The sequence below is a fragment of the Cydia splendana genome, chromosome Z (genome assembly GCF_910591565.1).
Source record: "Cydia splendana chromosome Z, ilCydSple1.2, whole genome shotgun sequence".
Lineage (NCBI taxonomy): Eukaryota > Metazoa > Arthropoda > Insecta > Lepidoptera > Tortricidae > Cydia > Cydia splendana.
This window is the reverse complement of record NC_085987.1, coordinates 10405396-10430240: the sequence shown is the minus strand read 5'-3', so window position 1 is coordinate 10430240 and position 24845 is coordinate 10405396. Positions and strand designations below refer to the sequence as shown.

At 36.9% G+C, this 24845-nt stretch overlaps 1 protein-coding gene and 2 long non-coding RNA genes across 5 annotated transcripts in view; 1 reads left to right on the top strand and 2 right to left on the bottom strand.

Moving 5' to 3' along the window:
* The window catches only part of LOC134804239 (uncharacterized), a 184786-nt gene that overhangs the window by 112207 nt on the left and 47734 nt on the right, over positions 1 to 24845 (bottom strand). The gene's annotated exons all lie outside the window — the stretch shown is intronic.
* The window catches only part of LOC134804190 (gamma-aminobutyric acid type B receptor subunit 1), a 159793-nt gene that overhangs the window by 99260 nt on the left and 35688 nt on the right, over positions 1 to 24845 (top strand). For all 3 annotated transcript variants that reach the window (XM_063777132.1, XM_063777131.1, XM_063777130.1), the window contains exon 4: positions 19941 to 20111. In XM_063777132.1, coding sequence (XP_063633202.1) covers positions 19941 to 20111 — 171 coding nt within the window. The remainder of the gene's footprint in view (positions 1 to 19940; positions 20112 to 24845) is intronic.
* On the bottom strand, positions 7015 to 12127 carry LOC134804616 (uncharacterized). Its single transcript, XR_010146159.1, has 3 exons — positions 11840 to 12127; positions 10558 to 10659; positions 7015 to 8781 (listed from the first exon to the last, which is right to left on the bottom strand). It is a non-coding gene; the product is annotated as an uncharacterized LOC134804616 (long non-coding RNA).

Here is a 24845-nt window from a genome sequence, read left to right as displayed (position 1 = left end):
TATGTTTATTTCTAGTATTAATATTATGACTTTCACAATTTTTCCTAAAATTTACAATATTTTTATGTACATACAGAATATTCTCATAAATGTATTGACAGTGCACTGTCATTATGTCAATTTCCTTAAATTTATCTCTAAGTCAGTCTCTATGGTACATTTTGTATATTGCTTGAATAGCCCTCTTCTGCAGAACATAAATGGTATTTATCTCTGAAGCACCGCCCCACAGTAAAATACCATATGCCATAATGCTATGGAAGTAACTAAAATATACTAATCGAGCTGTTTCACATCAGTTAACTGACGGATTTTGCTCACTGCAAAAGCTGCAGAGCTCAGTCTATTCGAAAGAGTAGCAATATGGGGACCCCACTGGAGTTTAGAATCTAAAGTTATACTAAGAAAAACTGTACTATCAACTAATTCCAATTCCTCATCCTTGTTCCTTCACGTTCATGTCATGAAACCTAAGTCTAGACCAAGGATAGCGAATTGGTATTCTTATTGTAATAAAAGTAGATATCAAAATTTCCTTTCAGAATGTGAGTACAGAACAGAGTAGGTACATACATCAAACTGACATACGATCGAGTACTCGTACCTATATTTATGTGGCAGAATATGGGCATTACTTACTTCTGTATCAGCATCAATGTTTATGATTTTTCACCACACCAGCTCGGAAAGGCTTACTTTGCACTTCAAAAGCTGATAGCAAAGTTGCATTTTATTCACATGTGAGGCAAACTCAAACTCAAAATATACTTTATTCATGTAGGCCTAGCAACAAGCTCTTATGAATCGTAATTAATCTTAATCTAATTATCAGAGCAATTTATTTATGTTAATATTATTCCATAATAACATTGGATTATTATACAGATCAAATTTAACACTAAGAATTTCACAAAAAGATCGTCAAACATAAAAAAATGTATAAAAAATACTAGTCTAGAATTTCTAGAATAAAATCTAAATGTCAAAAATAACATAACAAAAGAAGTACCTACATACATCAGAATATCCATGTCCTCATCAATAATCAAATATACCTAATAAATAAATAATCATTTCGAATAACAATTAATCCCACGTTGTATTATCATTCATGTAGTCTTGTGTGGTATAAAATCATCAAATTTAGAAATGAGTGTACGCTTTACATAATCCTTAAATTTATTAATAGATAATTCAGTAATATGGTTTGGAAGTTTATTATAAAATCTTACACAATTACCCATAAATGATTTTTTAATTTTATGGAGCCGAGTGAAGGGCACTGCGAGCTTATGTTTATTTCTAGTATTAATATTATGAATTTCACAATTTTTCCTAAAATTTACAATATTTTTATGTACATACAGAATATTCTCATAAATGTATTGACAGTGCACTGTCATTATGTAAATTTCCTTAAATTTATCTCTAAGTGAGTCTCTATGATTCATTTTATATATTGCTCGAATAGCCCTCTTCTGCAGAACAAAAATGGTATTTATCTCTGAAGCACCACCCCACAGTAAAATACCATATGCCATAATGCTATGGAAGTAACTAAAATATACTAATCGAGCTGTTTTCACATCAGTTAACTGACGGATTTTGCTCACTGCAAAAGCTGCAGAACTCAGTCTATTCGAAAGAGTAGCAATATGGGGACCCCACTGGAGTTTAGAATCTAAAGTCATACCAAGAAAAACTGTACTATCAACTAATTCCAATTCCTCATCCTTCACAATGACACTTGCCTTACGTTACTACTATAGTTCGTTTTTTAGCATTAGAAATAAGGTAAACAATCTTGATGTGTCTTTTAATTGAAAACCACATTTTAAAAATAAGTTACGGCAAATATGTAACAATTATGAATCTAATACGATCATTTATATTCTTAATAAGTAATAGTTACTGATTTTTAAAAAGCGTTTTTTAATTAAAAGACATGTCAAGATCGCTTACCTTCTTTCAAGTTCTTTCTAATGCTAAAAAAACGAACTATAGTGACAAACTTAATACATTTAACTTTTTCTCATTTAACAATAAATTATTAACATTGAACCAATTTACTACTTTTGATATAGCATTGTTTACATAATTTTAAGCTTGTTGCTGTCGTTGGACTTTGAAAATAAGTGAGGTGTCGTCTGCAAACAATACTATATCATGGTGGGTCTTAAGAAGGAATGACAAGTCATTTAACGTATGCGCAGTGAAATTTGGACAAAGTTCAATATTGTTTTAAATAAAAAAACACCATTCTTATTTTAAATAATTATGTTCTTATAATAATGTATATATCAAGGCTTAATGTAAAAAATAGTTTACTCCCATGCGAGATGCTTTACGGCAGTTCTGTGGTACTTCGTCCATCGCTGTCGAAAACACAGATGTCGGCATTTTATTCAGCTCCGATTTTATTTCGAATCAAACTCTGTACATTTTTGGGACGAAAATTATTGCAATATACTCGCCTCTTTAGATTTGCCCAAAAATCTTCTATAGGGCGAAGTTGCGGAACATTAGGTGGATTTAATGTCTTCGGTACGTATGGGATGTTTAACTCCGCCATTTTGCTAAGGATTTTTTTGGAATAATGGGTTGAGGCTAAGTCTGGCCAAAACACTACGTTTTTTCCTCTATGACTCGTATTTATGAAATCCCGCACTAATGGCAAACATCGCTCTATGTAGCGGTCGGCGTTCACAGCTAAACCTGACTTAGACATTCCGCGTCGACTGATGGCAAGCCATAGCAAAACTTTTTTAGGAAATGTTGTATGCTCAACATATTTCACGTTCTCATCGGTTGGACCATTGGTGTTCCCAAAATAGTAATTGCCTTGCCACTCGTTTCCATCTAACGTGAAATACGACTCGTCATCCATAACGCAAGTGACATTGTTTTTAGCGTAAAACATTTCTTTGACTAATTTACGCAGCCGTACTTTCTGAGTGATTTCTTGGTTTTCAGAGACAGTGGGCTTAACTTTTCTACATCGCTTATCGATGCCCATGACTTTAAGATATTTTTTAACAGTTTTGCCGTCAGTTTTAAATTTTCTTCCGATCTCTAATTAGAATCGGCCGGCCGTAATTTTCTTTAATCGAGCTCTCTCAGAAACCTTGCTCAAGCTGGAATAGTTTCCAGAACCAGGCTTTCTAGCAGTGGTTTTCTTCAAAGCAAATGACGCCAGAATATTGTAAATAGTGCTTCGACTCTCACCCATTTGCACAAAATGTTCCACCACCTTTGATTTCGGCCATAGGGGATGGCTACTATAGAAATTACATACTGTTTGACGACGACGTTCTTGTTGATTTACCATAACTACAAAATTAAACACCCATTCTTTATGAGACTTACCAAACTGATTGACAGATATATTGACTTTACATTGACAACACATATTTTTTATTCCGTTTATTTACCAAATATTTTTACAAATTGACATAACAGATCGTACTTAACATAAATCAATCTTAAAATCTACTTAATAATCTACATATATCCTAAAATAAATGACCTAACTTAAAATCTAAACACATTACTAAAATCTATCAGCCCCATCCCGACCCCCACCCAGCCCAAAAGTGCCAAAGATACTAGCGGCATTACCGCGCTGCGGGCTTAGCAAGGTTGTACGACAAGGTAGTTATCACGCAATAGGTGTGGATAAAACGGCCGTTATCGTCGGTTTTATCGTCCATACTATGGTTGCAGACGATATATGGAGTTATCCACATTTGACAGCGGTAGATGATAGAAGACAATTTGCATAACATGGTCGTTGGATAAGATGTGGATAATTTGACAGATTGTCCCATTTTGACAGTTCAACTTAGTTAATTTTAACTACGTGCTTCTTAGATGACGATAAGCCTTGTCGTGAAAGCAAAAGTAGTGAATAATCATATTTTAAGGTATAAATTACAGGTAAATATCAGTTTTTCTATGATTATATTGAGAGTTATTAGTTACAATGTTCCGCTGTATATAATATTGTCAATATTTTCTTCGCAGGGAAGTCAAATTTTATTATTCCTACTCGCGGCTGCTGTTGAAGAAAAATATCGTAAACAGCTTTAAGAAACACTTGCAGCCCATTTGATATGACGGACGAAGAGTTTTGGCATATTTACAGAGTGCGTAAGGAGTGTGCAGTGCATTTACTTATGTGCCGAATTTAACGCCGAGCTTCAAAACGGTGATGGGTTACCTACCAAAACATCTCAAAGGTAAAGCTATAAAATTGCAGTGTTTCTTATAAAGTTAATATGTATTCTATGCATAGACCCTTTTATATTTGAAATCATTGATTCTATGTAAAACAGACGTCTTAATGACAATGCCACTAAACTCTTCAATACTAGGTACCGGCCTCATTATTATATGTAAAAGTTAGTATGTTAAGATATCTGTTGTACAATCTCTTACTTATGCTACTAACCTACTAACAGAGGTTACTTAAGCTACTATTTACTTCAACATTCATATCCTAACCTCCGAACCTAAGGGGGAAAATCTACTTGACAAAATTAGATTTACAGTACCGGTCAATAACATATCACCTTTGTGTGTTTTTGTATGAACTTGTAGTAGGTTAGTTTGTAGATTTCATATTTTACTAGTCATTTTATATAAATAATATCTGAGAGACCGAGCTTTGCTCGGAAAACATATAAAAACTCAAAAATGCGTGTTTTTCCAGAGATGAGACCTAGCTAAATTGATTTTTCGCCCCCGAAAACCCCCATATAGCAAATTTCATCGAAATCGTTGGAGCCGTTTCCGATATCCCCGAAATATATATACATATAAATAAATAAATATACAAGAATTGCTCGTTTAAAGGTATAAGATATTATGAATACTGAAATACTGTGAACTACAATAAGAGACTCAGCATATTACTAAAAAAGCTCTTTAAAAATAATGAAGTTGACCATACATTAAAACAAAAAACCTCTATGAAAAAATCATTACATAGACCAATTTTTCTCATCGCTGGACAAGGAATACTACTAAACTACCTAAAGCTGTGGAAGTCACTCACAAATATAAAAAAAGTTATACCGTAAAAGCATGGAGGTGATATATTATTGGCCGGTACTTTAATTAGGTACTTATTTGTTTTAGGTTCTAACAGTATACACCACACCAGCAGCACACCTACACCACCAGCAGCAGCAGCTGCTGCTGGTGTGTAACAGTTACACCTGCTAGCTGATGGCAACTACCAACGTGGGACTAGTCAAGATCATGGCTTGTCCATTGGAGCACTACTTACTGGATTGGCCACACTACTGTAAGCCTGAACCTCAAGCAGTTTGTAGATGCTGTAAACAGAAGGTAAGTTCTTTTGACTTACTGAATTAAGTATTAAACTGTGACTTTCCACAAGGAATGTCTTAGTAACTTTTACTTTTTTGAATAAGTATGAGTGCGGCTGTATTGTGCATTGAGATATGTACCTACCTATTGTTTGATAGTTATGTATGATAAGTAGTTATCTCTGGCATATATAATCTGGGAATGCAATACTTATTAGGTTTAACTAAGGCACCTAGTTCTAATGTGCTGCCTTGTTTAATGGATATTATTCCTGGCGATTGTTTAGTATATATCTTGAGTGCACTAGACTGCACTCATGTGAAAATACTTACTCCATCGCTGCCACATGAACCTACTTTTACTTATTTCCTTCTTTTTCTTCCAGAAAACGTCTCGTGGATCAAGGGAAAAATTAGAGAAGACGCTCCTAAAAAACTTCCTAAGCATGCAAGCATACACAAAACCGGCTCTTAATAAGCTTAATAAATACATATTTCGCCTATTACTATGTTTTACTATCACACAAATACCTACCTAATTTACCTATATTTCTATACAAGTAGAGACTAGTAAACATTCAAGACGGATAATCTTCACACAGAACACCATTCCCGGGCATGCTTCAATGTAGGTGTCATTTATTCTTATTTTTCATTTTAGCCTTATGCGTACAAAATTTGTGATATATAGCTTCTAAACGTAAAATCCGACTCATATGCAGTATAGTACAATGAAAGCATAGGTAATAAAAACATTTTAGGCACGTTCTTACTTAAGAGGAAAGGGAGATGGCCGCTTCCGCTTCTCCATACAAACGTAGTCCTCATTTTCCTCTCTGGATATTGACATTATGGAAAATATTTTTACATAATTTAATGTATATTAACCATAAAGCTATGCCCCTACGTTCGAATTTTTGATTATTGTAAAAATTAGGAGCGGAAGACAGATTTCATACAAATTTTTAAATGCTCCTAACTCTTATAATAATTAAAATAAAATAAAAAAAAGAACAAATGTAGGGGCATGGCTGTAGTTGATGTTGATATGATATACAACAAATTGTATCAAAATATTTAATGTTATTATCCAGAGAGAAAAATGTGGACTACGTTTGTATGAAAAGGCGCGTCTTAACGACACGTCTAGTGAGTCTGGCGGTCAAAAGGTCAAATAAGAATATTCCTAAATGCTCTATTATGCTAATAAGTCTACTTTAGTGACTATAACTGCGGTCAGACTCAATACGCCAATAACTAATGTTGAATATTAAAAACTATGTTAAATTCCATTTAGGTAGATACAAGAATGACAATTCTCGTCACTTGTGGTGTTGTCAAGTCTTTTTTTGTTTACTAAACTCTATAGATAAGTTAACAATTTCGGCTCTGTGCTAGAGAGAATATTATAAATGCGTAAATAAAACAACTATTGCCAAAAAATTAAACAAAGTTTATTTACACATTAAATGTAGGTGTACAAACAAATCATTCACTGCCGTACCCGGTGTGAAAGTGCCCATCATGCCAGCAGCTTTATCGCTGGATTACTATGAACAGCTTTTGTACCAGGAACGTCTCGGAGCGAGGGCAGTGGCGTAGCTAGAGGATATGGCGCCCGGGGCAGGCACCAAATTTGCGCCTCCCCCCCCCCCCCCCCTCTCCGAAACGAAATGAACTAACGAAATGGGACCAACCCCTAAGTCGCGAAAAAAATTTGGCTGTTTCATACGTTTTGGCTGGTCGAAAGTCTATGGGAGGGTAAACTCTTTTTTTCGCGATTTCGAGGTTGGTCCCGTAGCAAAAGTTGCTCAGTATAATCCCAAAACCTCCCTGGCAACGGGAATGTAATTATTTTTTAGCCATCCTGTATAGTGTATAGGAATCCTCAGTAGTCCACATATCGATGAATGTCGTCGATAGACAACATGTCACAGATATGCAGCAGCAGCTATTGAAGCATCAGGTTCCGTCAACTACGGCTCATATGCGCCAGCCGGATAAAGGGCTAGCGATCCACTTGCATAGGTAGTCTATTGGACAGTCCATAAGATGGTAACTTCGACAGGAGACCCCTAACGTAAAAGACGCGCTAACACTGGACACAACTCTGAAGCACTTGGCCCGCTCGCCTTATAAAACGAAAGCATAGCAACTCCCGCCGAATATCCCTCTGCTTGATAGAAGTTTCTGGCATAGAGTATTCACACTACGGGATGGTGGGCGGTAGGGCGCTACCGTCGTCTTTCAAGATCGAGTTCGATGCAAAAAGAGTTCCTAAAAGATCGTCTTTCTCCCTTTGCGCTGTGGGCCAGATTACCATCCGCATTTCACACTTCACAGTGGTGGTAAATACGACTGACAAAAGTTTCCCTGCTGCCTTTGGCAAGGCGGAGAGGTAGTCTTTAGCCCATTTTGGCGCCCCCCCTTGGACGTCGCCCGGGGCACATTTATTGCTATTTCATAACTGCTCATCTATAAGTTTCGTTTCCAATATAAATAGAATGCTTAACGGTGTAGAAAAGATCAACATTCCTCTCAGACCTCCAACAAAAAGGGGCCAAACTGAAAACCAGCGCTGGACGCCAGTCTAGCACATGCTGAGCTTGGTACCCACGGCCAACATGTCTTGCTAAATGTAATTACCTATGTATAGAGTAGACAATAAGTTAGTACTTAACCTAGAATAACTTAGTACATACTTAACATAGAATTTATATGTAGGTATATGGTTTGTATTCCTAATATTTTTTCTGCCATCAACTTATCATGTTTTGGCAATGGAGCATTCCATGAAATTGACTACCGTTTGTCCCGTAGAAATGCAGATTTTCTGGAGATTTGCAGGTATAAGAGTTTCCTTTTCTATGACAAATGGTCAAACATGCACGGAAAATTATTCGCTTGCTTTAAATGGCGAAAAAAAAAAGTCGCAACACAGGAAATAAAATGCGTTTGTACGGGACAGCTCGTGGAATGCTCCAATAAAGTGGCATTCAGAGTGTAGCCTTGAGGTTGCCAAGCTAAGCAACCAAGTCAGGTGTCACGGTCTTCAGGTCCTCAACAGGCCCAGGGTATGAGTGTCCGGTTCTCAGGCGGCACCAGATTTTCCGAGGAAGGTCAAACCCTTTTGGTTTTTTAGTTGGGTCAGATATACAGCAACTCCGAGCTGCCGAAGCTGACCATTCCGCTATCCACCTATCCGAAATATTAAAGCTGCTCAGGCTCCCAGCTGTAGCACAGGGTCAGGGTGGGGTTATTCGTGATATTCTCAGCCTCCCTCTTCAACGCCTTGAGTCGTCGGATGTGAGGAGGGGCAATGTGACTCAATGCCGGCAGCCAGTGGCGGTTGTAGATCGGATAGTGCCTGAGATGCATCGCATGGTCTCGTTGAGCTTAACGTCCAATGTATGGGTATGTGCACTTTCAAGCCTCCAATATGTCATGACTGAAACAGAAACAAATTATATTAGATGAGGTCAGGCGCAGGCTAGTACTTACAGCGGTTCATTGCCAAATTATGTGAAATTAATGTCACTTTTAGAAAGCTCTCGTTTTTAAGCCAGGGGGATTTTTATGTTACAGTTGTCCGAATTATCGATTGAAAATAAATTGAATTTTGTTCTAGTTCAAACAAACAAACAAAATTTACTTTATTCATGTAGGCCTAGCAACAAGCTCTTATGAATCGTAATTAATCTTAATCTAATTATCAGAGCAATTTATTGATGTTAGTATTATGCCATAATAAAATTGGATTATTATACATATCAAATTTAACACTAAAAATTTCACAAAAGGATCGTCAAACATTAAAAAGATTGTATAAAAAAATACTAGTCTAGAATTTCTAGAATAAAATCTAAATGTCAAAAAAAAGCATAAGTAACAAAAGAAGTAGATAGTATTACATCGGAATATCCATTTCCTCATCAATAATCAAATATACCTAATAAATAAATAATCATTTCGAATAACAATTAATCCCACGTTGTAATATCATTCATGTAGTCTTGTGTGGTATAATAAGCTTTAGAAATAAGTTTACGCTTTACATAATTCTTAAATTTATTAATAGATAATTCAGTAATATGGTTTGGAAGTTTATTATAAAATCTTACACAATTACCCATGAATGATTTTTTAATTTTATGGAGCCGAGTGAAGGGCACTGCGAGCTTATGTTTATTTCTAGTATTAATATTATGAATTTCACAATTTTTCCTAAAATTTACAATATTTTTATGTACATACAGAATATTCTCATAAATGTAATTATTTATCCGTTATTAAAGTTGTATTATGTATCAAGTGTAGTTCTGTACCACGATATTCTATACGACACAAACATACCCACACACTTACATAGGCTGCTAAAATCATTCCCATAGTCAGGTATAGGTACAATAAACCATTTTACCAAACACAAAAAAAAATATTCCAGCTGCCAGCAGTAAAGAAACCAGCTTCTACTCCCAAGCCCTAACAATATAAATAAGTTTTTAGCAAAAATATCATTTTTGGTATAAGCTTTTATCGCTGACTGTACTTTTCTTTCAACAGGCAACTAATACTCACTAAGACTCAGACTCAGACTCAGAGTCCATTCTAACAACACCAAGCACAATTAGTTTGCGTTGTTTTATCACAGTGTTCCCATGGCCACCTCATATCTCCATCATCAGATAGGCTCCATGTCATCATAATATTGCAATTGTCATCCGATTTACATATTGTTATGTAAGTATGCAAAATTTCATCTCAATTGGAAATCGGGAAGTGGGTCAAACTTAGCTGTCAAATGTATATGGCCAGCTTTAGTGCTAACATAACTGTTCCTAGTATTCCTATATTACATATTATAAGTAAGAATATTGTACTAGTAGGTATTATATTATTTTATAATCTTAGTAGAATAGGTACTAATACAATTTATTTGTATTGAATAAGGCCGGCGCCCCACTGCTGCGCACGCTACATCCACGGCCCACGTTTTAATACAAACCGTGGGCAAGCCCACGAAATTTTGTATAGGAACGTGGGTCATGTACATAGCGTGCGCAGCAGTGGGGCTCCGGCCTAATACCGTCCGAGAAATGGGCCCCTGCTCTACAATATATATCGCACTCAATCTATCTGAATTTTATCTTCCCTCAAATAAAAGAAAGATAAAGGTCGGTTATCCAAATATTATGACAATTACTTAATTACAATTGCCAGTCACCTGTTCGGCAGCGCTGCCTTCTTGTAAGTCGGAGACGAAGATTCCTCGGCCGGCTTCCGTGTGCCGCCCCTCGATGATCATAATGCCCAGGCCCGACGGACCCTGGAAAAGAAGATCATCATCATTAACTTAAGAGTTACTAAGTAACTTGTCGGTGGAGTAACTTCCAGCTTTCCCTATCTTGCACATAGCGTGCGCAGCAGTGGGGCGCCGGCCTAACTCTTGCAGGGAATTTGTAAGTTACTTGTGGGTATGGCTACTTTATTTATTTTATAAACTTTATTGCACAAACATATATAATTACGTAAAAATAGCGAACTTAATGCCAAAAGGCATTATCTACCACCTACTAGTCAACCATAGAAACAAATATGTGACGTTCCACGGCAAAAGGTACCTTATGGCGGCTGGCGCTTACGTCGCATAGCGCCGCAATAATATTGGAGCGGCGTTAATAGTTAATAGAGTAAGCGCCAACCGCCATAAGGTACATTTACCCGTGGGACGTCACATATAAACACTAAAGGTTGGTGCAAAAACCAATCAAAAAGCAAATGCAATAGGTATATCTTAGATATACATACTAACATAAACATACATATATGTTATAAAAATAAATGTACTAATATGTATATGGGATGATAGACACTAGACGAGACATTTAGCAGATGACTACCGAGCATGACTACTCAAAAAACAAATTTTCTTGGGGCTTGTCTTACAGGTAGAGGGAGTGCATTCCATAGATAGGTTGCCTGAACGGCAAAACAATTAGACATAAAACGGTTATAAAGAGGAAGGACTTAAAGTTTAAGTGAGCGGGAGTTCACATCCGGAACAGGCATAAAAACTAAATACTTATTAATAATATTTTATCTTTATGTCTTAGAGTTATGGCATAAAGTGTGTCTTTTTCTTTGTCAATAAACTTTTATTCTTGCTACAAAACTAGCTTCTAGAATATACAGAGTAAAAAAAAATTTTTTTTTTAAAGTGAGGTCTACGGGTTTCAAGGATGTTAATATTTGTTAGAATGCGTATGCACTTTTTATGCAGTGTGAATAAATGTATGCATAGGTAGTGTTGTAGTGTAACTTTTACACATCATTTTTGCCAAATCAACTTCCTGAAATTATAGTAGTGATAGAACAGGTTTTTAACAAACTTTTGTCACTTAGTAGAACATAATAGATAGAATGAGAAGAAATAGATAATAAGTGTCAATAATATTAAAAGGCACCAGTAAATTTTCATGATTTTAGTTTAGGAAAGGTGTACTTACATCTTCAATCCTTTCTTCTGGATCTTAGAAGTTATGTGCAATGTGAAGCATTGCATTTTGTATCTCTGGCTTCCGAGAGGCTCATGGATCTCCCTGTAGGTGTAGGCGAACAGGGGATGCTGAGTTATATATATTTGGCTAGCATTTTCTTGTGCGCCGAAGCATCGTCTGAAATTAAACATATTCATGACAAAACCAGTTAATGATCAAACGAACTATAACTTTTTCTATAAATAAATTAGAGAAACTTACATTTTGGGTGGCATTTCCTATAGTTCACACAGCAAATCAGTATTTTTCTTCGACTTAGTTTGTATGTTCACTAAATTCACTGAATCATGCGCGTACGCGATGCTTGTCAATGTCAAGTGAATTGTCAGTTGAGAAAACACGATTATCCGTGCATGTTATAATGTAAGTCAATTTGTATAAAGCTGTCACTCATTTAAACATTTTTCAATTTGGAAGTGTAGTAATAAAACTAACTATTCGTTTTCAAACATCGTCCGACACACGTCCGACATTTTAATAAAGCCAGGCATTAAATGGATTTTTCATAAACTCTAGGCATAGACAATCGTGGTCACTTACGAATGATAGTGGATAACTTTATACAATATCGACGTGGTATTCTTATCGTAGCCCGTAACCATGTTCAGCAAAACGATAAAAATACGACTATCGTTAAAAGACGACAGTAGATTCCACGCGCAATATGATATAACCTTGCTAAGCCCGCTGGATGGCAAGCGATATCTGTTGGACTAGGTAGGAGCCTGACCGGGGATCGCACCCTCTGTCACGTAGACGCCGCCCCAAGTCTCTAAAAAACTTTTTTGCCTCTGAACACCACGGCCCAGCGGTTTCTACTGCGACTGGGACAAAATCGTACGCTGGTTCCAGGTTGGCGTATTTTACGCGTTTGAGCCTCGCGGCATTTTCCGCGGCTGCGCCTGCCAACCTGCTAGTGGGAGCCAGATGAGTAGGCGCAAATGTACTCACGCAGGTTGCATCCCAAAGCAAGCAGCGGCCTTTGGCCCACGGAACCAGCGTTAAGCCGTCCGGGCGCTTCCCGTCTGTACGGCTCAAGCCTTGAGGCTCCAGAATGCAAGGCACGTTCGCCGAGACCATGGTACGACGTATTAATTCATTGATCGCATGGTGTCTCGGGAACCGCCCCGCAGCCCGGGAGCAGCTCAGGCCGTATTTTTTATTTAGATTTTTGTGGTTTTATATTTTATATATACAAACTTTGTCCAAATTTCACTCCGCATACGTTATGTAGATAAGGAACAGGAAAGGCCCCAATATTGATCCCTGTGGTACACCCATAGAGACCAATGACCCAGGTGATCGCTGTCCATTCACATCGACCCTTTGTATTCTACCATTTAAGTAGGACTTAAGTAAATTCAGTGCCGATCCTCTAACTCCATAATAATGAAGTTTCCTGATTAATGTTTCATGACAAACGCAGTCGAAGGCCTTAGACAAATCACAGAAGACACCTAAAGCATCTCGTGACTCCTCCCAGGCATCAAAAATATGCTTAATTAGCTCAACACCAGCATCGGTTGTTGAGCAACCCCGTGTAAAACCAAACTGCTTATTATGCATTAAATTATTAACGTTAAAATTTCGTACTAATTGAGAAAGAACTAATTTTTCAAAAATCTTGCTAAATGTTGGTAGCACAGTTATCGGTCTAAAGTTAGTGGGGTCAGAGCTGCTACCAGATTTAAATAAAGGAGTTACGTTACTATGTTTCATTAGATCAGGAAACTCGCCGCAATCAACACTGTTGTTAAATATAACTACCAAGTCAAGCGCTACAATTTCTACTAAGGATTTGACAGCATGGACAGAGACTCCCCAGAGGTCATTAGTTTTTTTGACATTAATTGATTTAAACGCCTTTATTACATCTGAGGTACAAACATGTTCAAAATGAAGGTCTCCACAACACTCTGGAGCGTTATGTTTTAATAATGTAACAGCAGATGAGGGTGATGAATTTAAATCCTTAGTTGTGGATACTGGTACCTCGGTGAACATTTTTTCAAATTCTGTAGTTACTTCTAAATTGGAATCTATAATTTTGTTATCAATATTTAGTTTAAGTTCTTTAATTGTGTGTTTCGAGCGACCAGTCTCCACATTTATTACTTTCCAGGTTGCTTTAATAATGTCGGAACTACTTTTTATTTTCTGACTTAGATAATTTCGCTTAGCTATATGACAATCTACTTTAAACTTCTTCGAATATTCCTTGACATGTTCTTTAAATTCATCACTCTGATTAAACCGTCGTTCCTCATACAAGGCATACAGTTCACGTCTTCGTTGATGTAAGTCCGCAGTAGCCCACTCACTAAAAACTGATGCACCACTAACTACGATTTTGAGGTGAATATCGCATTATAATGATCCATAAAAGTGTGAAAGAATGAATTATACATACTATTAGGACTCATATCGTAAGACAAAAAGGGTAGCGCCTGAACTAAACTTTGCTTCATTCTTTCCACGCGGTCCGAGGTTACTGGTACAAAAGTTATTTGTTTTCTCATGGTATTTTTCCTTAATGCCTCAAATACCATTAATTGACCTAAGTGGTCTGATTCTAAATTACTGATAACTTTTTTAGTAATAGGAAAAATATCAGTGAAAATATTATCTATACAGGTTGCACTAGTAGCAGTCACTCTAGTGGGCTCCATAAACATGTGGTTGAGATTACAAGATTTAAAAATATTCAATAATCTACAAGACATTGTTGAATTTTCCATAATATTTACATTAAAGTCGCCGCATATAAGCAATTTCTTACTAGAACATGATATTTTAAGTAGGCCAGATTCCATTGTCCTTTAAAATAATTCAAAATTACTTAATGGCGGCATATACACACAGACAACAATAAATTGCTCTAATTCTACTGCACTTAGTTCTATAGTCCGTTCAACAGACATGGATACAATGTCCTTACGTTCCTTAAATTTTAACTGACTATTTAATATAATTAATGACCCACCATGTATGGAACTAAGTCTGGTGAACGAACTACCCGCCTGGTGATTATTAAATTGAGGCATTAATTCATTATTATTTAACCAATGTTCAGTAATACATAAAATATCAATATTAAAATCATTCAAAAAAAGTTCAATCTGTAAATAAATCTTTTCCTCTAATACATTGAATATTTTGATACACCAGGTGGATGTACTTTCCATGTTTGCAGTATTTTTCATTATATTTATTTAAAACTAAATTGCCAGAGACAGAATCTATTGTCTTAACAGCTAGTTTAAATCAATTAAATTATTGGTTATGACTGGAACCAATTCCAAGTTCATACTGGGCTGCTCAATAGGAGCAGAATTGTCTGCCAAATTCTTGGCAGAAATGTCAAGTAAATAGGATAGCGATAAAGCTATTTGTCTTTTATAATAATTTGAAAGGCAACACTTGCCTTTACTCAAAAACACCATAGGCATATGGTATTTACTAACAAAATTGTTAGTGTCAATTATGCTAAACTTACTACTATATGTACAAAGATTATATAGAGATAATTATATTTAACTTGTGTCTAGTGGTATTTTCTGCCTCTGACATTTGCTCACAATAGGGGAATGTGAAAAAAATAATTTCATGCACTGCAAGTGAGTTTAATTGTTCAAAGTATTTAATTAAATTATTTTTGTTCACATTACCCCTACTCCCCATAAGAATAAGCAGTGTTGTCTTAGAATTAATAAGCAGTGTTGTCTTAGAATTAAAATGCAAATTAAAATGCAAAGTAATCAAATGCAAATTTTGAGTTGTTTTCTTATGTTTGCTGGTAGAATTGACTTTTAAATGATGATTTTGGATGATAAATATTTAATAACATTCATTTGTATTTGATTTGGTTTGATTTTGTTTGATATTTAACATTTAATATTTGCTCCGGGTTAGTGTGGTGAAAAATTTTGTGTTTCACTCGGGGGCAAATTTTGTTTAACCCTCGTGCTTTGAAACCCTCGCAACGCTCAAGATTCCTTTTTTCGAACCACTCGCTACGCTCGTGGTTCAATTTTGGAATCTTTCGCTTGCTCGGGTATCAATATTAGCACGAGCGATTAAACAACAACTCTGCCCCCTTGTAAAACAAATAACTATTAATAATCGGCTGTGGACTTCGTGGATAATATCGGCATATTGAGAACGATGCAGGTGGTAACGTTGATTAATTGTTACACGTGCCAGTATATCATCACGTGTGAAAATTGTGTCGAAAATACAGCGTTTCTTGTGAGTTAGGTATATCATTAATAAAATAAAGCGTTATTATTCTTCATGATTAAATGTTTTCATGAAAAATAATAACGAGACGGCAGTGTTTATTATTATTGGGGGTCGCGTTGATGGTACCTGATCCAATCGTGTATATAGAAACTTTCAATAACATGTTCTTGTTATGTACGGATATGAGGGTCGTTCTTGTCTACGTGACAGCGTGATAAAACGGTGTCCGTCACTTTCAATCCCGTGGTGTTATAAAGTGACGGTTATTTTATCACGTCCATTAAGCCAATAAATACGAGTACGCCTTGGGGTAATTGGATGTTGTATTTCCTAAGAAGAGATCTTGATTATAGAGCGTTTATTTATAATAACTAGTTTGGCTAGGACTGCTGTTGGGCTCTGCTAGCGCGACAGCATTCTACCCGCTTCTCTATACAAGCGTAGTCCCCATTTTCCTCTCTAGAACATTATATAACATATTAACCATAACTATGCCCCTTCGTTTGATTTTATTTGGATTTTTAAATATTGGTGTTATTATAATTTTGTATGGAATTTGTTTTTTGCTCCTAACTTTTATAATTAATAATAAAAAAATATCAAACGAAGGGGCACGAATGGCTATAGTTATTATACAATAAATTGTGTAATAGTTATTTGTTTTACAAGGGGGCAAAGTTGTTGTTTAACCGCTCGTGCTAATATTGATACCCGAGTAAGCGAAAGATTCCAAAATTGAACCACAAGCGTAGCGAGTGGTTCGAAAAATGGAATCTTGAGCGTTGCGAGGGTTTCAAAGCACGAGGGTTAAACAAAATTTGCCCCCGAGTGAAACACAAAATTTTTCACCACACCAACCCGAAGCAAATATTAAATGTAAAATATCAAACAAATTCAAACCAAATCAAATCCAAATGAATGTTATTAAATATTTATCATCCAAAATAATCATTTAAAAGTCAATTCTACCAGCAAACATAAGAACAAAATTTGCATTTGATTACTTTGATGTGAAAAAAATGCAACTTTGCTATCAGTTTTTGAAGTGCAAAGTAAGCCTTTCCGAGCTGGTGTGGTGAAAAAATATTTTCCATAATGCCAATATCCAGGAAGGAAAAAGGGGACTATGTTTGTGTGGAGAAGCGGTCGTCCACTATCTTCTTAAAGTTTTACCAGTCACTTCTTCTTCGACTAAATGCAGTTTGTGCCTGTATAGATGCTGCTAAATTCACCCACATTTCTGTCTGTGAAGCATCGATTATTTAAATCGGATTTTGACTATTCGAAAGAAAGGTAGATAAAAACAATTCGTTATCCTTGATGTATTTTAAATAAAAGTGCTCTCCTCTGGGAAGTGCTGCGGTATTTTAGGAACGTATATAGATACTTATTTCGTTCATTCTTCATAGTATGAAAGGCTCAAAGCGAATTTAGCTTAAAGTTTCTGGGCTTCTTTGTTCCCTGAGTAGCCTAAATAAGGTCCTGAGTACCTTAAAAAACCTGACGCCATAGTCAAACTAAATGTACCTAGTTTTGTGGAGCTTTGTCACCACCAAAAATTTTTTGTAGTTCAGGTAAAAGGTAAAAGTCATCTGTAAAAATATGGGTGGACAAATCATCTCAAAAATATGTCCCATAACTCTTATGCCAGTGAATTGAAGAACTATGGGACATATTTTTGAGTAAGTTGTCTACACCCATATTTTAACAGTGACTGTACCTAAAATAAACCCTCAAGTTGAAATATCTCTCTACGGAGAGCCCTTTTAATGTGAAGTAAACAAAGATGACAATGTGTTAGATCTTCTTCTGCCTCGCGTTATCCCGGCATTTTGCCACGGCTCATGGGAGCCTGGGGTCCGCTTGACAACTAATCCCAAGAATTGACGTAGGCACTAGTTTTTACGGGAGCGACTGCCATCTGACCTTCCAACCCAGAGAGGAAACTAGGCCTTATTGGGATTAGCCCGGTTTCCTCACGATGTTTTCCTTCACCGAAAAGCGACAATGTCAATGACAATGTGTTAGATAATGTTTATAAACGGCTTTATGCACAGAATGTTGAATGCAAGTGGACACTTCTTATTCTGTTTAACTCAAGGATTCCACGGGTTTCCCGGGATCACTTGAGCTAATATTCATAGAGCACCCACTTGTGAACCTTTTTCTCGACGGCTGACACAATATTCTACTGAATCAAAGCTACACATTTGTGAACCAACGGTTCGTTATGAATAAAACCCATAATAGGTACTTATGTATTGGTGTGAGACCCTGACTACATAGAGGTACAATAACTAGAGATGACACGGGGGAGGGGCCAAACGACCGAATGAGATGCACTTATGGAAATTTCAGTAAGAGTAGCAGAGAAAGCGGTATTATTGCTTGTCCTTGTCATAGTCTCACTTTTTGTTTGTTCCCCACCAAAAATTTAGTAAGGTTTATGGTGGGCAACAAATAACCCGACCGAATTACGTAGATTGTTTTTGGTTTGTTGCCAGGAATGTTAAAACGTGTTTTTAATATTGTCGCTTTGCGTATGTTTTGTCCCTCACGGAGGCACGCGTATAGCTCATCTATGTAATACTAGGTCTATGCCCTGACTAGGACTCAGGAGACTGCTTAAAATAGTTTTGTTTTTATCTGGAGTCTAAGAAACCAAATAAGTATGTATGTTCTTATAAATTATTTTGAGGCATGTTATAAAACACCAATAACTTTTAACCCCCTTATTCATAAAGTTGACAAGCCGATAATAATCGTTTGTCCCTTTCCGACGTATTGGTATGATGGAAAGGGACAAACGATTATTATCGGCTTGCTAACTTTACTAAACGTTTATGAATAAGGGGGTTAATATTTAAGAATGTGTTTGTGCCTCGTAAAATTCGGAATAAACTAGTACCTAGTATGTTGTATGCGTTTTGGATTTTTATGTCTTTTTATTAAAAATATAACGTGACAGTAACTTTGGGGGCTATTAAAAAGAATGAACACAATTATTTGCTATCGCCTAATTTTTTACGTCAATCAACCGTAAACACATATAAGTTATAACGTTACATATAACATAATCGGGGTATGGTTTCCGGTTTTAAAAACAGCCATTCCACTGTGTTGTAGACGCAGAGTGATAAATAAAGCACTGCATAAAATATACGCGCCAGACTAATGGCAATGAAAGCGACTTTATGGGGAGACATTAATAGATAATGTGACATTCGGATGTCAACTACAGGCCGCATTACTGCTGCGACATTACTGCAGCGGCGTTGTTGTCACCGCTGTATTTTCCAATTTCCTTGATTAAATGAGTGACGTTCGCCGCCGCATCACTGCCGCCATTATGACTTTCAATCCGACACTCATTTAATCAAGGAATTTAATAGATAGGTATAACGGCAGCATCAATGCCGCCGCAGGAAGGTCGCAACAGTAAAGGTGACAGTCCATTTCCAACGACAGCTGCACTACTGTTCATTTTACAATGGAAATTGACAATAACACCGACGCGTTCAGTACCAGTAGTGCGGTCAGAAATGGAATGTTACCCTAATACAGCTGCAGTTGACATCCGAATGTCACCTCATTTAGGTAATAATTTACTTGCCGACGTACAATAAATGGACGTAACGTAACAAATTGACCAAAGTATGTAAACGTTAACGAATCACTAGTCAAATATAAAAAATAGCCATAATATAAATCTTCCTCCTTCCTGAAAATGAAGTCGGTTAAAAAAGATTCCTTTTTGTCTCCGACATTGAAAATAATAAGTAGCCTTTAATTGTAAATATTCTTACAGCTATGTTACGGCGCATCATCGCCTGCGCTCTCCGACCGGGCGCGCTTTCCCACACTGTTCCGCACGCACCCCTCAGCCACCGTCCACAATCCTACGAGGATAAAGCTCATGCAGAAATTCGGCTGGTCTCGCATCGCTATACTGCAGCAAGCCGAGGAAGTGTTTATTTCGGTGAGTTATTTTCTAAACCCTATTCACGCAAATAAATAATTTATGATTTAAATATTTTTAGCGGGATTATTGCAAATGACACTGCGATATTTAAATATGTACGAAATCTGCTATTTACTTTTAATTATGACGCAGAATAACATAACAAATAGAAAAAGCCAAACGAGGATGGCTTTATTTGTATAGGGACGCACTTGTATTCAGGCTTTATTGGGTTTGGAGCATATTTAAAAGTAAGAACTCATACTACAACGGCTAAACGTTTTTTTTTTGTATGATTGTATTACATATATTATATTATACTTGTTTTGCTGAATTTGCTAATATATGCAATTGTTACCGACTTTGTGTACATTTAGACAAGTTTAAGGCGAAAGTATATCTGTCATTATATCACAAAGATACATACTTGTAAACTCACAATAGAAGTAAATGTAATATTCATATTGAGACATGTCTAAATGAGGCCTTGTTGATAAATGATAAGCAAACAAGCCCCTGTTCAGATGTGTTTAACCACTTGCAATACGTTTGATATCGACTGAACAAGCGCTCGCGTGACCACCGATCATTTGATGGGCAGTTACGTGAACATATCGACTTCGAGTGAGGCGCTACACACCAACCTCTTTGTCTGCTAATAGATAAACTACGTTCTTCATTAGCACTCAACATTATTTCCACACATACAATAATCTCGGGCTAATAATGTATTTCAATCTAAGTGTGATTGACATTACGATAAGCGCGTGGTGGAGGGTAAACGCATCTAATAAAATAGGTATTATCTTATTAAGTTTTTTAAAATTGATAGTTAAAAAAATGAAAAGGTGCCGAGGTCCGAAACCGTTCCAAAAGCGAAACTCATAAATATGACGAAAATATGTAGAAAATACAGGCAGAATGCATGACATACTTCAAATGTATTGTATTTAGTATGAAATTTAAAGCACAAAAGCACATTTTTGTCGTTACGTGCATGTCGGCGGCAGATCGTAAAATCGGGCATATCGAGATATTCCTAGGCATATCATGAAAAGCCGCCATTTCATGATCTCACTAACGACTACCAGCCATATCGTTTAAACCTCAACGTTTGACGATTTGCCTGGCAACGTTTAGGCATATCAAATACCATGCCTAGCGAACACCAGCCATATCGTGCAAACCTCACGGGATGTTTTTCCTAGGCAGATCATGAAAGGCCGGTATTTCATGATCTGCCTAGCGAACACCAGCCATATCGTGCAAACCTCAAGGGGTTATTCGTGGATGGTCTAGAACGCAAAATGACTAGTGTAATATTTTGCCTATATCACTATCGCGAACGGTCCAGAACGCAAAATGCCTACTCGTTTTATCTTTACGTTAGCGATGTCGACGGAGCCCCGCTGTCGCGGGGCTCCTATTCTGTGCTGTTTGGCCTTCGGCCATTTGAAGATAACTAACGACCCTAACCTACCCTAGTGATATAAAAAAGTGGTCATTTTGCGTTCTAGACCGTTCGCGATGTAGACTAAAAGGGCAAAATATTACACTAGTCATTTTGCGTTCTAGACCGTCCGCGACTATACCACCTCAAGGGGTGATTTTCCTAGGCAGATCATGAAACACCGGCATTTCATGATCTGCCTAGCGAACACCAGCCATATCGTGCAAACCTCACAGGGTGATATTCCTAGGCAGAACATGAAACGCCGGCATTTCATGATCTGCCTAGCGAACACCAGCCATATCGTGCAAACCTCAAGGGATGATATTCCTAGGCAGATCATGAAACGCCGGCATTTCATGATCTGCATAGTGAACACCAGCCATATCGTGCAAACCTCAAGGGGTGATATTCCTAGGCAGATTATGAAACGCCGGCATTTCATGATCTGCCTAGGAATATCACCTAGCTACCTACGCATGCTGCTCAAACGCCACATAGAATGCAACGCCACCAGTGGCAAATAAAGGAATTATTTTACGATGCGCCCGGTATGAACCTAGGAATATCAACGAATGCATTGCTCTGATCGATCTGCCGCCTCTTTTATAAGGCAGATCGTGATATGCCTGGGCAAATGTTAGTCAGATCGTGAAATGGCGGCGTTTCATGATATGCCTAGGAATATCTCGATATGCCCGGTTTTACGATCTGCCGTCGACATTCATATTATCATTTTTGCATACCTAATAGCCAACATTGCCACTGCTTTGAAGTAAATAGTTGTATAATTGTGTAGCGTAAATCACACCGTATTACAAAACGAGAATCATCACACCGTTCATTATAATTATTATCATTACCCTCGTAGCCAGAAATTGAATATTCTTAGCGACTTAGTAAGTAGGATATGGCTTATACATACAGATGAGGCGGATTTGAACTTACTAATAGATTGAATAATTTTACGGTTTAGACTCACTTGTTTTTAGTCACTCGTAAAACAAGTGAGTCTAAACCGTAAAATTATTCAATGTTAGTATGTCTCACAACAGTTTAAATTACTAATAGATGTCAATTGAATCTCATTTTGATATCACTCGCTCGCACATATAAGATATTGTTGCTAGTGAGGTACGATGTAATTACGTACATACAAATAAGAAATCAAATTCATTAAAGTTCAATTGCCGCTCTTGATTGATGTCTTGTATAAGTACCTAAGGTAAACTCACCCTCGCCGCTCTTTAAATCCCTTACGAAATCAGTGGAAAAGGATAAAGGATGTGGCACTCCCCCGATACAATTGCGAGGTCGGAAATTTAAGACCCCATATTTACTAAATCGGATTGGTTCAAATGGCTGAAGGATAGTTGTATGGAAATGGAAATGAATATTTTATTCAAGGCACTCACTTAAGGGGCCCACTGATTACCAGTCCGCCGGACGATATCAGCCTGTCAGTTGACCGCAAAAGGCCACACACTAAACAGTTCTCTGTCAGTTTTCGGCCTGACGACTTACACGAACCGATAGTGTGTGGCCGCCTGACGATTCCAGTCAGCGCCGACAGATATCCGCCGGACAGTCCGTGGCCTCGAGTCCAGTCAAACACACATCATGAGGTAGCCGGCCGGCGATCGACACACGTTACAGCATTAGTAAATTCTACTTTATTCCTAGTACTTAAGAGTTCATAGTCCCTAAAATAAGCATACGACTTTTTGTCTTCGAACATCACGGATCCAATACTTAATTTATGACGCTGATATTTGCTTGTAATTTCATACACAATTTTAAGGCCAGTAGACCTTATTAACCTTAAATACGGTAGGGCTTCTGTCAAATTGAAATAGAATCAGTAAAAAATAACAGATATGTACGTTAGTAATATTCAACTTTAATTCTAGTAGTTAGAGTTCATAGTTGGTTCATAGGCATCATTTTAATTTTAAGGCATGAATACAACAATGCGAAGGTTGCATAGTATCTAGTTTGTCAAGACTTTTCTTTATTTATCATGTTGTTACCTCGCAACTGTTGTTTACTGTCAGTCAAAAATAAATGTCATAAAGAGAATTATAACATAAACCTTATTTTTTTCTCTATTAATTTTAAATGTGACATGTTATTATTGTATTTGCATGGCTTATATATTTGAAAATACAGACTTGATTATTGATTGCTGGAAGAGTAAGTAACCGAGTAAAAAAGGAGCAAACATTGAAAGATTCAAATAGGGAAATTAGCGTCCCAATATAACAACACTGGTTAAAATTTTAATAGTTCTCAAGACAACGCCGGGAGGTATACCTTCGATGGCGTTCACGGCAGCTAGCAATGAAAAGACTAGCTATTGTGCGATTTGATTCCGCTATAAAGACACGTGGTAGAAACACTAGCGCAAGTATGGAGGTACCTGCTTAGACAAGAGATAAGACCTACGCCTGAAATTCTTCAGCTACAAGTGGGATCCGAATTATGACATCATTAATTCATTCCGTTTTAAGTTAAGAGAATATCTGGAGCAAACTGTGTTCGGAGTTACAGAGCGTGGCGTGGCGATATTACCTACCCGAAATTCTCGTAATATGTGACAATTATTACAAAAAAAGGATATGGAGTCACAAGCTGCAAGCGGTGGATGCAACATACTTTTACGTACACCGGCTCTTATTTAGGTACTATCTATGTATACCAAATTGAAAGAAATTAAAAAACTTTACTGTTATATTTTTGTTATATTTATTCTACTCTTTTCAACCTTTTCTACATAATATTAGGTCTACTTGGCCGTTGCCCGAGTGATTTTTTTGTTTGATACCTTGTAATAAATAATTTGGCCAAGCCCGAGATAGCTCGAGGCATTTAGTGTTCCGCTCGCATCGTTATATTTTACAGAGGTTGTTTGCCTGTTTTTAGGATTCCGTATTCAACTACCCTATAGGAACCCTTATAGTTTCGCAACCCTTGTAGTTTTTACTACATATTTAATATATCATTAATTCTTCTTCTGCGGGAACGGACTCGATTAGATCCATAACCTGCATCAAAAGTACGTCGCGGGGACGGTAATTTGTGTTTTGGGAAGTATCCTATGAAACTCAGTGACACATTCATCCTCGATGTAATCATTCGCAAGTATATACGAAAAGCGAGCCATTGTATTCGACAACAACCTAGTGCTTAGGTGGCAACTTTGTGGCACATACTGTAAACAAACCACATTGACACATCACACGTCACGTCAATCACATGGCCTACCGCGAAACAAGAAAATCGAAATTTCGTTATCTAATCTC